This window comes from Cebus imitator, unplaced genomic scaffold, assembly GCF_001604975.1.
Source record: "Cebus imitator isolate Cc_AM_T3 unplaced genomic scaffold, Cebus_imitator-1.0 Scaffold170, whole genome shotgun sequence".
Classification (NCBI taxonomy): domain Eukaryota; kingdom Metazoa; phylum Chordata; class Mammalia; order Primates; family Cebidae; genus Cebus; species Cebus imitator.
This window is the reverse complement of record NW_016107485.1, coordinates 1,693,344-1,707,305: the sequence shown is the minus strand read 5'-3', so window position 1 is coordinate 1,707,305 and position 13,962 is coordinate 1,693,344. Positions and strand designations below refer to the sequence as shown.

At 46.4% G+C, this 13,962-nt stretch overlaps 1 protein-coding gene and 1 non-coding gene across 2 annotated transcripts in view; both read left to right on the top strand.

Moving 5' to 3' along the window:
• The window catches only part of SLC7A8 (solute carrier family 7 member 8), a 60,445-nt gene that overhangs the window by 17,196 nt on the left and 29,287 nt on the right, over nucleotides 1-13,962 (top strand). The window contains exons 2-3 of the mRNA XM_017544533.1: nucleotides 2,212-2,416; nucleotides 4,036-4,187. Coding sequence (XP_017400022.1) covers nucleotides 2,212-2,416; nucleotides 4,036-4,187 — 357 coding nt within the window. The remainder of the gene's footprint in view (nucleotides 1-2,211; nucleotides 2,417-4,035; nucleotides 4,188-13,962) is intronic.
• On the top strand, nucleotides 12,880-12,986 carry LOC119473621. Its single transcript, XR_005202826.1, has one exon. It is a non-coding gene; the product is annotated as a U6 spliceosomal RNA (small nuclear RNA).

Genomic DNA, 13,962 nt, shown 5'->3' with positions numbered 1-13,962 from the left:
CTCAACCTAGCTAAGAGACCAACCACAACACAATGAAAAGTTGCATTAACTAATTCAGAATATTATCTGTTAGCCATTCTTGGCTCTACGAAGCACCTAGCTATACACTTCTCCCTTCTCAGTACCTTAAAAGTATCTTAACAAAGTCAAGCCTTGTTTCTCTGCTGCTATTGATTGTTTTCCTAACCCCTTGAGCTGGTTTTATAACCCTAGCTCTATTGCTTTCATCTTGGCTGGCTTTGAAATGCCCTATATATTGTTCTTTTGATAACTTCCTGCTAGGCAAGGAATTTACTATCATCTTTCAGTGCTATTAGCAAAACTGTCTCTAGGTCTCTCATTTCTCAGCACTTGATGTCTTCCAGGGAACAGCAGCGCATTTGGTTTGGCAGGTGAAAAATCATTTGACAGGGGGAACATGCTCTAAGTCCTGGAATACTACAAGCAGGTCTGTTAGTCTCTACTAATCCAGTACTTCTGAACAGAGCATATGGGGACTGTTTGAGGAGAGAGGAGGGCTGAAAGATGTCCTGTTGTCCTATCAATCACAGAACTTTGCATAAGCTTACAAGAAGAGGAAAAGTCTGTAAGGACTGGTGGCACTCAGAATCTCCTTTTTCTATCTTCCCTTTGCCTGATAGTTATATCACTGATTTGATGATGAGAGATTACTTCTTTTACTTTCATGTCTATAAGCAGCCCTGTTCTGTTGGGAAAGACTTTGAGCACCAAAATTAGGAAGACATATTTAAGATAGATAGGTGCTTCCTTTTCATCTGTATCTAACTTGAGCCTATGCCCTCTGATTCTATATTTCAGTGTCAGGGATCGATTGAGGTTGAGTTATGGTTGATACCTGAACGTCTGTTTTTTAAAGCTGAGCATAGAACCTTACAATCTCCATCTCACTGGCTCCAAACTACTACAGAGAGATCATGGAGAGGTGAGGTGTCCTTAGAAGACGGTCAAGTCCAGCTGACCTCAGGATACTCTAGCTCTGCCTTCCCACCTGCATCCGTTTGGTCTCTGCTTCTTTGCTCAGGCATTTAGTGGTGCAGCTGGGAAGGGCATGAAGTAGCACTTTCAAAGCACCCACCCAATGGACCTTAATGGCCTACTATACCACAAGAAGTGGACAGAGGAACAGCTGGGAGGAAGCATGTCAGGAACGGCCTCCACACTCCTACTCCTCTTCTGCCTAGCACACACAACCCAGCAGCCAGGCATTCAGTACTGGCTGCGGGCCTTGCCTCTCAGGAGAAAACCAGCCCCTGCACACAAGCAGAAGTGGATTAGTGGAAAGAGCGCTGGATTAAGTATCAGGAGACTGACTTCTAGATCCAATTTTACCCATCAGTAGCTGTGGAATTTGGAGAAAGCCACTTAACCCCTCTGTGTCTTAATCTCTGAGTTTATAAAATGGAGAGGGAAGTACCTGCCTCTTTCCTCTCCCTGAATTCCATAAGATTGTTATGAGGGTCACATGAAACATTGGTGGGTAATGACCTTTGAAAGAATATAGTGTTGAGGCTTTGTACATATTGCATTCCTACATACCACTTCTAAGCTAACAGGACTGTTTTTGTAGGGTTATTTTATGTTCTTCCCCAAGGTGGGGCTGTCATGTGGAAGCCAGCCTCTGGGAGTATTTTCTACACTCCTAACTCTTGAAAACCCCCAGTGTTGGGGTGTGACCACAATCTGTCTAAAAAATAATGCCCTTTGGCTCATTTCTGAAGCCTTCTAGTGGGCAGGTGGTCTCTGAAAACAGCCCACTTTTCCAGCTCTGCCACTTTCAGCCAGTCTTGAGACCCTTGTCACTTTGGGTGGACCATGTGTTGCTCAGCTGGAGGATCCTGAGATATGATACTTCACCATCACTTACTGCGATGCAGACCAAGGCAACTCACTTTGTATCACTGAGACTCAATTTCCTCCTCTGTGAAATGTGAGAAATGATATCTAATTCCATAGTGTTGTCCTGAGGATTCAATGAAACATGGAAAGTGCCTGACCAAGTTCCTGGTACATGTCAATTATCTGCTTTTCTTTCCCCTACTTCAGGGAGAATTATTGCTGGGCACACTTGCCTGCAAATCATTTACATATCTCCAAAGCATTTCAGAATCAGATCAGAGATGAGACCACCCTGCAAATGACAATCCTACCAACCATCTCATCTCTGCTCTCTCCCCTTGGTGCCCCATGCAGGGAACATCATTGGCTCCGGAATCTTTGTCTCGCCAAAGGGTGTGCTGGAGAATGCTGGCTCTGTGGGCCTTGCTCTCATTGTCTGGATCGTGACAGGCCTCATCACAGCTGTGGGAGCCCTCTGCTATGCTGAGCTTGGGGTCACCATCCCCAAATCTGGAGGTGACTACTCCTATGTCAAGGACATCTTCGGAGGACTGGCTGGGTAAGAGGATCTGTGGAGGCCTGAATTGTCTAGGGGAAAAGGAGAAAGACGTTCAGAAGGAGGTCAGATTGGAAAAAGCCAGGGCTTTCCAGTCTCCAGTGTGCCAGAGAGTGCTAGAGAGTGGAATGTCTCTTCTGCTTTCCTGCCATGGTTGCTAGTGGAGCCTTGTGTCCCCTTGAGGCTCCTGAAAATGATGGAAGTTCCAGGTTTGTAGTTTTGACATCTGTTTTGATCTTAGTGGAACAGATTCTCTTTTTTTTTTTTTTTTTTTGTCAGAGTTTCACTCTTGTTGCCCAGGCTGGAGTGCAATGGTACAATCTCAGCTCACTGCAACCTCCACCTCCCGGGTTCAAGCAATTCTTCTGCCTCAGCCTCCCAAGTAGCTGGGATTACAGGTGCGTGCCACCTCACTGGCTAATTTTTTTTGTATTTTTAGTAGAGATAGGATTTCTCCATGTTGGTCAGGCTGGTCTTGAACTCCTGACCTCAGGTGATCCGCCTGCCTCTGCCTCTCAAAGTTTGGGATTGCAGACATGAGCCACCGTGCCCAGCCAGTGGAAAGGATTCTATGAGTGGAGCAAACAGAACTGTATAACAACACTACTGACCATAGATTCCCAGAGAAAGCACATCCCAAAAATAAGGCCCTTCTATCTTGACAAGTGAGAGTGGCCACCTAAGGTAGAGTGAACCTTCTTCTCTCACTCCCAGGGATAATGGCCTCCCTCTAGAGTTGGGCCCTAATCTTAAATTTCCTCAATTTCTGCATCCCTGCCATTGATAAACCCTCACCAATGGGCCAAAGGGTGTGGAAGGCACTTCCCCCCGCAAACCTCCACTTGATACCTCTCCTGATCGTTGCTTACATAACCATACACTTAGTATGTCCTATCTATCAACATTCTGGGGTTGCAAATTTTGTTTTTCCACTATTGGATGCTGGTGGCCACAGTAATGGAGAAGAGATGATGAAAGGAGACAAGAGAAAGAAAGAATGCCAGCCAGACACGGTGACTCACGCCTGTCATCCCAGCACTTTGGGAGGCTGAGGCGGGCAGATCACCAGGTCAAGGGATCAAGACCATTCTGGCCAACATGGCAAAACCCCGTCTCTACTAAAAATACAAAAATTAGCCGGGTATGGTGGCAAGTGCCTGTAATCCCAGCTACTCAGGAAGCTGAGGCAGGAGAATCTCTTGAACCTGGGAGGCAGAGATTGTGTTGAGCTGAGATCGCGCCACTACACTCCAGCCTGGTGACAGAGCAAGACTCCATCTAAGAAAGAAAGAAAAGAAAGAGAGAAAGGAAGGAAGGAAGGAAGGAAGGAAGGAAGGAAGGAAGGAAGGAAGGAAGGAAGGAAGGCAGGCAAGCAGGAAAGCAAGCAAGCCAGCCAGCCAGCCAGCCAAGACATGTTAGTGCTTGTGGAAATTTAGCTCTTCATCATTAAACCATTTGACTGTCATTGCAGAGGCCTGGATGTCTCATTTGTGGGCAGGTCAGAGGCTGGGCTTTTCAGCATCCCTGAAAATAAAAAGGATGCCTGAGTTGCCTGGGCTCTCCCCTGATGGCTCTGCTTCCCTGCCATGCCTGACGGTGGGAATGTCCCTTTCCTCCTTCAGATTCCTGAGGCTGTGGATTGCTGTGCTGGTGATCTACCCCACCAACCAGGCTGTCATTGCCCTCACCTTCTCCAACTACGTGCTGCAGCCGCTCTTCCCCACCTGCTTCCCCCCAGAGTCTGGCCTTCGGCTCCTGGCTGCCATCTGCTTACGTAAGTGCCATCTGCTTACCTAAGTGCCATCTGGGCCTTGTTAGCAAGACAGCCTCTTTTATTGTATTTATGTCCTCACTCTGTCGCGCAGGCTGGAGCTCAGTCTCATGACCATAGCTCACTGCAGCCTCGAACACCTGGGCTCGAGTGATCCTCCCACCTTGACCTCCCAAAGTATTGTGGTTATAGGTGTGAACCACTGCGCCTGGTCTGAGAGACAGCCTCTTTTAGCCTTCCTGGTGGTCTATATGTCTCTGTCTCTCCTTCCTTCTCTCCGTTTTTTTGTTTTTTTGTTTGTTTGTTTGTTTGTTTATTTTTTGAGACAGGGTCTTACTCTCTCTCCCAGGCTGGAGTGCAGTGGTGTGATCTCTGCTCACTGAAACCTCCGTCTCCGAGGTTCAAGCGATTCTCCAACCTCAGACTCCTAAGTTGCTGGGATTACAGGTGTGAGCCACCATGCCAAGCTAATTTTTGTAATTTTTGTAGAGATGGGGTTTCACTATGTTGGCCAGGCTGGTTTCGATCTCCTGATCTCAAGTGATCCACCCACCTCAGCCTCCCAAAATACTGGGATTACAGGCCTGAGCCACCTCGCCTTGTCTCCTTTTCTTTTCCCCATTATTTTTCTTTCAATTTCCTACAAGTGTGTTTTTTTTATGAACGCATTCTGCATACAATTGTCTGGTGTTGAAAAAAAAAAAGAAACTTAAGTAGCTCCTTGGAGGCACAGTAATTTTCACTAGCAGGGTTCTTGGCATTAGGCAAAGCACTTTCACCTATATTATCTGATTTGAGCTTCATGACAAATCCATGAGGTAAGCTGGGCCAGTATTAACATTTTCCCAGAACAGATAAGGGAACAGAGAGCCAGGCAAGTGACTTGCCCAGGGAGGCAGGCCGCACAGAGTGCCAGGGCTCCTGATTTCTTCTCTGTCCAGTGCACTGCACTGTACTGGCTACTTCCAGCTGTTCCTAGGAAGATTATCCTGGCTTCTTGGCAACAGGTGCACATCTACTTCTACCTCAACTTGTCAAGTCATACTTTTTTAACTCTCTTGGAGGAGAGTTTGTCCATGGTCCCTGCCCTTGATGAGTTTTCTAGCTAGGAGAAAAGCCATATAGATGGATACCGTGGTTAAGATTCAATTGCAGTAAAAATTCAGAGAAGGGAGCTAGGCATGGTGGCGCACACCTGTAGTCCTAGCCACCTGGGAGGGTGAGGTAGGAAGGTCACTTGAGCCTGGGAATTCTGGGCTATAGTGAGCTATGATCACACCTGCAAATAGCCACTGTACTCCAGCCTGGGCAATGTAGTGAGATCCTGTATCTAAAAGAAAAAAAAAATTAAAAACAATACTAACAATAAAATTCAGAGAAGGAAAAAAGATCTCTATGGGCTGGAATAGGTTAAAGGCTTTCTAGAGAAGTTCTGCAGAGCCGTATTTCTAGGAAGTCTCAAAGCTTAATCTCTGATATTAGTGATCTCAATGGATTGGGGTATTTTATATCTTTCATCAAAAACTAACTTCTAAAGTAAATACTCAGATATGTTTCAGGAGCTCCACCTCTAGAGTTCCCTTGGTCCCTGCCTTCCCACACCTTTCAATACACAGACTTAGCTGAGGGTAGTGATCATCCTGGCCATACCATTTCCCAGGTCCTGACACTTTTCCTTCTGTCCTGCTATGGGATGAGGAGGAAGAAATCACTCACCCACCCCAGAAGCCTCTTAGAAGCCAGGCAGCTGGGACCCAAGAGGCTGTCTCCTCGGCAATGACCCCTCTTTGGCAATGGTGGTCAACCCTTGGACAGACCTCCACCACTCAGGCCATTTGCAACATGGGGCCAAGACATTTGTTTGGGGTGTATTCCTTGTGCTTGGTTGGGCCTGCTCACAGATCTGAATGCAGGCTCCAAAGCCAGGCTGCCTGAGCCTGCATCTCCAGTCCACCACTTTCTCACTGCAGTGGTAAGTGCTGGGCAAAATCACCTGCCCACCCTACTGTGAGATGAGGAGTATAATCCTAGCTGTCTCAAGAGGTCATGGCCATAGGTGTTGCATGAGAGAAGGAAGGGGACACCCTCAGCATAGTGTTGGACACCCAGTACCCCAGTCATGTCAGTCACTGAGGGTAGGCTAGGGCAAGTCACTGAAGGTGGGCAAGATGCTGGGACCACTTCATCTTTGCATCCTAGCTGGATCCAGAGTTGAGAGGGGCAGTGGGGAGGAGCGAGGGCGTGGGAATGCAGGAAGAGTGCTGTTTCTGTCCTCAGACAGTCTAATGGGAGGGTGGGAAGGGGGGCCACAGAAGTGCTGGCCACCGCTGTTTTGGTGTTTCTTTGCATACAGACAGCTTCCTTTTTCCTGCTGATGCTGCTAAAGTGGCTCAGACAAGAGGCCACACTTACCCTCCTACTAGAAATCAAAAACCCCCGAGCCTGTTCAGTTTGTACCCTAGGAGAGGAGCAGGCTACAGGTTGATGAAGTTTCCAGGCAGCCAGACCCCGTGGCTTCCTTTGCATTCCCCAAAGCTGCCAAGGGTTTAACCACTTGCACAAATACTCTCCAGGGTAGTGTAGTCCTTTGGGTGTCCCCTCAGACCAGAAAGATCTAAACCCTCCTAGGAGATAAGAACAGCACCTGCCTGTAGCCCTTCTCCAGAATGCCAGGTTGCACAATCCTCTCCACAGCCTACCCCTCACCTAGATGCTGCTAGCATCAAGCCAAGGAGAACTTTAGGAACTGGCTGACGACAAAAATGACAAGGGTCCCCTCCCCCATTCCTGCAGCCAAAGATTCAATAAAGCTTATCTAAGTCCTCTGCCTCCTCAGCAGAACTGCAAGGAAATTATCTCCAACTTAACAGCAGCCAATCTTGTCCTCCAAAGATAAGAATTTTTCAACGTCCTTGAAATATGTGTTCAAATATTTGTCCACCTTCATAAGCAGAAAAATCTTAAATCCTTCTGATTCCCAAGTGTATTCCTCCTTATTTCCTTTAGAGGAAATGGAAACCAGCTCCACACCTCTCCACTGCTGTGTCCCTTTCCTCCTAGTGAAGGAAGGCCATGTGGAGCTGCCATCCCTCTCCCCAGCAGGGTGCACACGTACATGCCTATAGCTATACACAAACTTCCTCTCTCCCTTTCCTTATGCCTGACACTCCCAGCTGCTTTGAGTCTGTGTACAGAGGTTCTGTTATCTGGTTTGTTGAATACTTTTTTAACCCACTTCTATAGGCCCCTCAAATCCTCTCTCTTTTTTGTTTTGTTTTGTTTTATGGCAGGCTCGACCAGATAAGCAACAAATCCTCTCTTAAGGTATCCAATAAAGCAAGAACCAAGCTGTTGGGAAGGCTTGGTTGATGCTATCTTTTTTTTTTAGACAGAGTCTCACTCTGTCACTGAGGCTGGAGTGCAGTGATGCCATCTGGGCTCACTGAAACCCCCACTTCCCAGGTTCAAGTGATTCTCTTGCCTCAGCCCCCCAAGTAGCTGGGATTACAGGCATGCACCACAACACTCAGCTAATTTTGTATTTTTAGTAGAGACAGGGTTTCCCCAAGTTGGTCAGGCTGGTCTTGAACTCCTGACCACAAGTGATCCACCCACCTCGGCCTCCCAAAGTAAGGCCACTGAGCCTGGCTGGTAGATGCTATCTTTCATTAAATGCTGGTGCCTTTTATTCCAGCACCCCTCCCACCCACCCACCTACCCCCACCATCATCCAGCCCTCCTCATCCTCTTAGCAGGTGCTAGGCAAGCCAACTGCATAAAATAAGCCCAGCCTGCGGCTCTTTTGAAAGACATGTTAGAGAGCTCAGGTGTGGCATGAACGTATGTACACTGGGAACTCTGCTTCCTGCTTTCCCGTGGTGGCATGCTGATGACTGTGAAACCAGAGATTTTGAGGAAAGGCCGCCCTCTGTGGAGAGGTCATTGGTATATAACGGAGGGCACTGCCAGGGCACAGGGCCCAGCAGGGACAGCCTGTGTGGTAGAGCCCCTGGTGAGGGTTTGCTGGGGAAAGAGGAGATGAAGTCAAGTCTGGTTCCATGGTGGGGTGGTTTTGGATGAGAAATGATGTTGAGACAAGCCAGGTGGTGGGGGTGGAGAGGCGGAAAGAACCTGCTGAAACTGGCTTGCCTGCCGGATCCTGGAGCGGGTGGGAGAGAGAAGAGGGAGAGAGAAGGAACTGCAGACTTGAATCACACTTATGCAACTGCAGCTGCCACTTCGAGTTATTCTATTATTTAAGTCAAAGCTGATTACTCACTGCTGAGTCAGCAGAATATCCCTAGCCACCCGGCAGTAAAAAAAGTTGTGAAGTTTGACTGGGATATTGTTAGAGGACCTCATATCCAGTGAGAAAAAAGCAAGGGAATATAGCAATATCGAAAGTAAAAAAAAAAAAAGAAAAGGAAAAAAAGAGAGAAAGTATTTTACATTTTAATTAAATAAAAAGCCTTCCTCCCTTCTCCAACATAAGTATATTAGTGGGAGGGGAGGGAGTTAGGAGGGGACTGGGAAGTGTTAGAAACTGGTTTTAGCACCTTTTGTGATTTACCTGTGTTTTTCTACTTTTTTATTATTTCATAAGTAAATTACTATATTCCCTCCATAAAAGATCCAAGTAAGATATAAAAAGAGTCAGCAGCGGGCGGGTGCGGTGGCTCACACCTGTGGTCCCAGCACTTTGGGAGGCCAAGGCAGATGGATCACTTGAGGTCAGGAGTTCAAGACCAATGCGGCCAATATAGTAAAACCCCCGTCTCTACTAAAAAACTACAAAAATTAACTGGGTATGGTGGTGGGTGTCTGTAATCTCATCTACTCATGAGGCTGAGGCAGGAGAATGGCTTGAACCCGGGAGGCAGAGGCTGCAGTGAGTCAAGATTACACCACTGCACTCCAGCCTGCATAACAAGAATGAAACTCAGTTTCAAAAAAAAAAAGAGTCAGCAGCAGTAGCTGCTCTTATCATCAGCCCCTGGCCAGTTGCGGCAGTCATAGTGGATAGTTCTAAATAAAGTACATCTATTGCTGTATGCATCTGGGTATAGAGACCTACATATTGACAGGTTATTCCTACAGCTTGCCCTTTTATCATGCAGCCACATCTTTTGGCTGTTACTTGGGTTTCTAGTTGTAAATAAAGTGTCCACAGTGATCCAGAGGACGCACTGGGTCCAGGGGACACCCTTCCCCAGGCTCCCGTCTGTGCATCTGTGCAACCCTCTGTGATTTCCTTTGGGATCTGCTTGTCCCCTGCTTCTCTTGGAGACTGGATCATGTTTCATTCAGTCAGCTCCTGGCCTCCTTCTTCTCATTTGGGGTTGGAGTCATGTCCAGCACCTGAAGTAGAATCATTTCTTTTCATTCAAATTCCCCACTTCTGCCTTGAATGTCTTGACCTAAAGAAGCTCCTTCTCCTTCCTCAACCTCAGGAGAAAGGAATATCCTGTATGCATTTCTCAAGGAAAAAAAATGCTTCTTATCTTGTTTTCTATCTTTCTACTGAGATTCCTAAGAGGCTAGCTTTTTCCAGGCCTTCAGATTTTTCTTCTTCCTTGAGCTATTTGGAAAGGAAGGGACTTCACATGCTGCTTTGAACTCCTGAGTTGCTCTGCAATTCCTCTACAGAAAGCTTCCAACTGCCTGGTGCGGAATGCTGTCACAGAGAATGAGTTGTTTTGCAAGTCTCTTGCAAATTTAGTCAATCCCTTGACATCAGAGCGTTCAACAATCTTTCCTTTGAAAGACCCCATCATGAAACGCCTCATGGGCCATAAAGAGATTGGGCTTTCCCATCAGAGGAACGAGGTTTGAAGGGTTTTAAACAGAGGACCAACATCTAAATCCCTTAATCTCAGTTTATTTTCCCTTGAGCCTTCATATTCTCTGCCCCCAAACTTCTCATCCTCAGACACTAAACGTATTCCTTCAGACACCTGGGCAGCACTGCCTTCTCACCCTTCCCTAGTCCCCAGAGAGTTCTTTGGGTATCTGATCAGCCTTGTATATATGAATTCAGACATATACAGACTGGCCTACATTTGATTCCCATACATCCAAGACATCATTTTTCTCTGTACACCTTCTAACTAGCCAGCATTTAAAATCGAAATGTATTGAAAATCTCTTGATTTTTATTCAATGACCGATTTGACTAACATCTCATTTTTCATTTTTATGATGCATTAAGATGAAAATTATTCTGTGAGCAGATATTTTTTTTGGGGGGAGAAACTAAAAAATTTCATCAGCTAATTACCATACTGAACTCTTACACTAAGAGGAGATAAGGTAAGATTTATACAGTCTTGGAAAAGATTAGTCTAGTGAAGAGAATGGTATGCAAAAACATATAATTAGAATACAATGTGATGGGAAAAAAATGTGGGCAACACAGAGAAAGGGGCTTCAAAGTTGGGAGAGGGTGCTTGGGAAGGCTCCCAGCTTGAGGTCAGTGTTGAAAGGTAAGTAGAGTTTATCCAAGAAACAGGGAATCACTGAAGGATTTAGAGCAGAGGAGTAACATGATTAGGTTCCCATTTGGGTAAAGAAAAGACTGTGAAACTTGAAGCGGAGAAAACAAGCAGGCTAGGCATTTGTCCGGACCAGAGAGGTGGTAGCCTGAACTAAGAATGAAGTGACAAGGATGGAGAGGTGACAAAAACAAGAATGATTTAGGGGTAGAATCAGCTGGACGTATTGATTAATTGACTGCTAAGGGAAAGAATCTAGTTTGTCTCCAAATCGAAATGAAATATGTTTCAACTTAAATGTCTCCAGCACTGATGACAAGCAGTTAGAACGTGTCCTATGTCTGCCTTCCACGTCCTCCCTAGAGCCCCGAGGAGTGCTGAGCAGGTCTCCAGTTAGAATCTCCCCAGGGTGATGCTCCCAGGATCCTGCTCAAAAATTTGTCTGTTCTAGAGCAGTACAACTTAGAAAGGGATTAGGACTCTTGGGAAATGTTATATAAATGCAACACTTTATTCATCGAGCGCTCATGACGGGCTAGTTACTGTTCTTGGCACAGAGGAGACATCAATGAGCCAAAAGACTCTCTCTCATGTGAAGGAGCAGCCGCAGATTTAGCCTTCTCTCTTAGCACGTACTATACTGAACCCATCTGTGTGTCCTCTACTGATGCCGCAGGTAATACGGAATCAATCAAACATTATTAAATATTTGAGTTTCTGTCCTGCTCCAGGCACTGTGGCAGGCATAGGGATACTTAGTTCTTGTACCAAGGAACTCACAGTCCAGTAAATGTTCCTGACAAGTATACAGGTTATTCTAGTTCCCCAAGAGGACAGCATCCAGGCAGCTCCTGCAAGAAAACTGAGTACGGGACTAGGGTTGAAGAAACTCTTGGAGAAAGTGACATTAAGTTTAGGCTGAAAGACCAGTTGGAAATAGCCAGGAGGGAGGGTAAAGTAGGATGGGTGGGGAGAATGTTCTAGCAGAAGGAATTAATGCATGTCAAGGTCTAAGGACAGGAAAAATCACAGCTGTTTGTGGGAACTAAAGGTTGTTCAGTATAGCTACACCATAGACTCGGAGGCAAGAAATGTATAATAGAAGCAAGGACGCCATCATGAAAGGCCTCACAGGCTTTCCCTTAGGAGGAATAAGGTTTGAAAGGTTTCAAAGGACCAACATGATCATATTTGTATTTTAGGAGTCATGCTGCAAGACTAGAGGATGGATTGGTGAGGGGGGTAAGATCAGAGGCAAGAAAAGACTGATTACAATGCAGTTACAGGGATTCAGGTTAGAGATGACCATCATGTGGATCTTGGGGCAGTGAGAGTAGAGAGAAGTAGATGTATTTGGCATTTAGGAGGTAGAATTGGCAGGACTTGGTGATTAAGGGTGAAGGAGTCAAGGACTTCATGGTCTTGTTAGGGATACACGTGAAGTAAATCAAGTACAACACTGGTTCGTATTGTCACATTGTCTGAACTGGTGTGGTTCAGACTGGTCGAGTTGACTCATCTGTCTTTGTCACCCTTCCTACTCATTCTCCAACACTTAAGATCTGTTGGGGGACTTGAGGAAGCATCCCCTGTGCTTTTGGACTCCATGCCTATAATGGCAGAGTAAGTAAGCTACCTGAGAAGTCAGTCTTCTTCTTAGTTTCAATGTGCTTCAACTGCTGGCCCAGATCAGATCACCACCTCTTTCCTGACTTCCCATAGTGTCTCTTCTCAGACTGAAGTTCTGCTGTTCAGGGAGTATGTGTGCCTACACAGCCCACGCCCTAGAAATTGGGGAATGAGGGGCTTGTTTCTGGGAGTATGTCTACCTCTGATTGGGAGAATAGTGAATGGGATTGAGGTTTCCTGAAACAGGAAACTCTTTTAGAGTTCAGCTTCCACCAGGTATGGTAGTGATTTGCCTACTTTCTTGTACCAGCCTTGAAACTTAAATTCTCCTCTGGCCTTTTGTTGCTAACTGTCAAGGATCACTTTGTTGTACTCAGAGGAGCCAGGGCCCATGGTTTATAAAGTCACCCATTAATTGTGTCTGGTAATGTTTTAAGGGTTAATGTGACACACCAAATTTATATCACATACCTAAGAACATAAAATCAGAAGGCCTACAGGAGTGAGGCCCAGTGGTACTTGGAGCTTTGGGGGAAAGAAGAAAGGACATCTCTGTTATAAGAGTTCAGCAAGTTGTGCTCACTTTAGCAGCACATATACTAAATCTGAAGCAATAGAGAGAAGATTAGCATGGCTCCTGTGTATGGGTGACATGCAAATTCATGAAGCATTTCATATTAAATAAAAGAAAAAAGAGTTTTGCAAGTTTGAGTACTAGCTACCCTTGAAATTGTGTTATAACTGAACTGTTTTGGGGGGATTTTGCAGCCTCAGTCTAGGTTTATAGAATTTAGTGAACACCAACAGAGCCCACAGCCATCTGGTCCAAGAACCAACTAAACCTCACAGGATCCACACCCTTTCTTCCAAGACTGAAATATGTTGGAGGGTCAGGCTAGCCCTCCTGGGCTCAGTGCAGACTCAACAGAACACATTCTCATCCACCTTGATCCATGCCTAGGGGGCATCAGCCCTGAGAATTGGAGTGTGAGATAGCAATTTTTCAGGCCCACGTTGAAAAAGTAATGAGTAGGATTAACAGGGTTCCCCACGGTGGCATGGCGGGCCACCCCTGGATTTCCTGGTGTCTTCAGTTTTTCGCTCCCCAACCCCGGCCAGCTCAGGAGCCATGTTTAGCACATGCTGAAGAGAGAACTACTCAGCTCTTGGAAAATGCTGAGCTGGATATTAGTGCTTCTTGGCTGAACTAAGTACTGGATGGTGATTCAGCAGAAACTCCAGGTCCCGCAGCTGGCACAGGAGCTAACGGGATAAGAAGGAAAGGGACGAGAGAGCCAGGAAGGGAGGAGGGGAGGGGACGGGGTAGCATGGGCAGGAGCTTAGCAGGAAGCATTTGGTAAGAGCTGTGTGCCTCCCGGAGCACAGCCGTCCCAGCTTCTCTGCACCCTCCTCCTCTGCTGGTGTGTCCTTAGAAGAGAGAGGCCCTTCTGGAAGGCCCGGAGCACCTCCTCTCCTTTGGAGGGGGTTCCGAGATTTCTAAAACGTTGTAACTGCTTGGAGATGAAAAGGGCTGGAGAAGGGGAAACGTTACTATAGTGCGATAGGCAAGATCTGTTTCAGAACCACACTCCCCACTGAGTACTTTATAGGCGCTGGGATCAAAGCGCAGTTTGTGAGGAAGGGCTGCTTTGATTTTG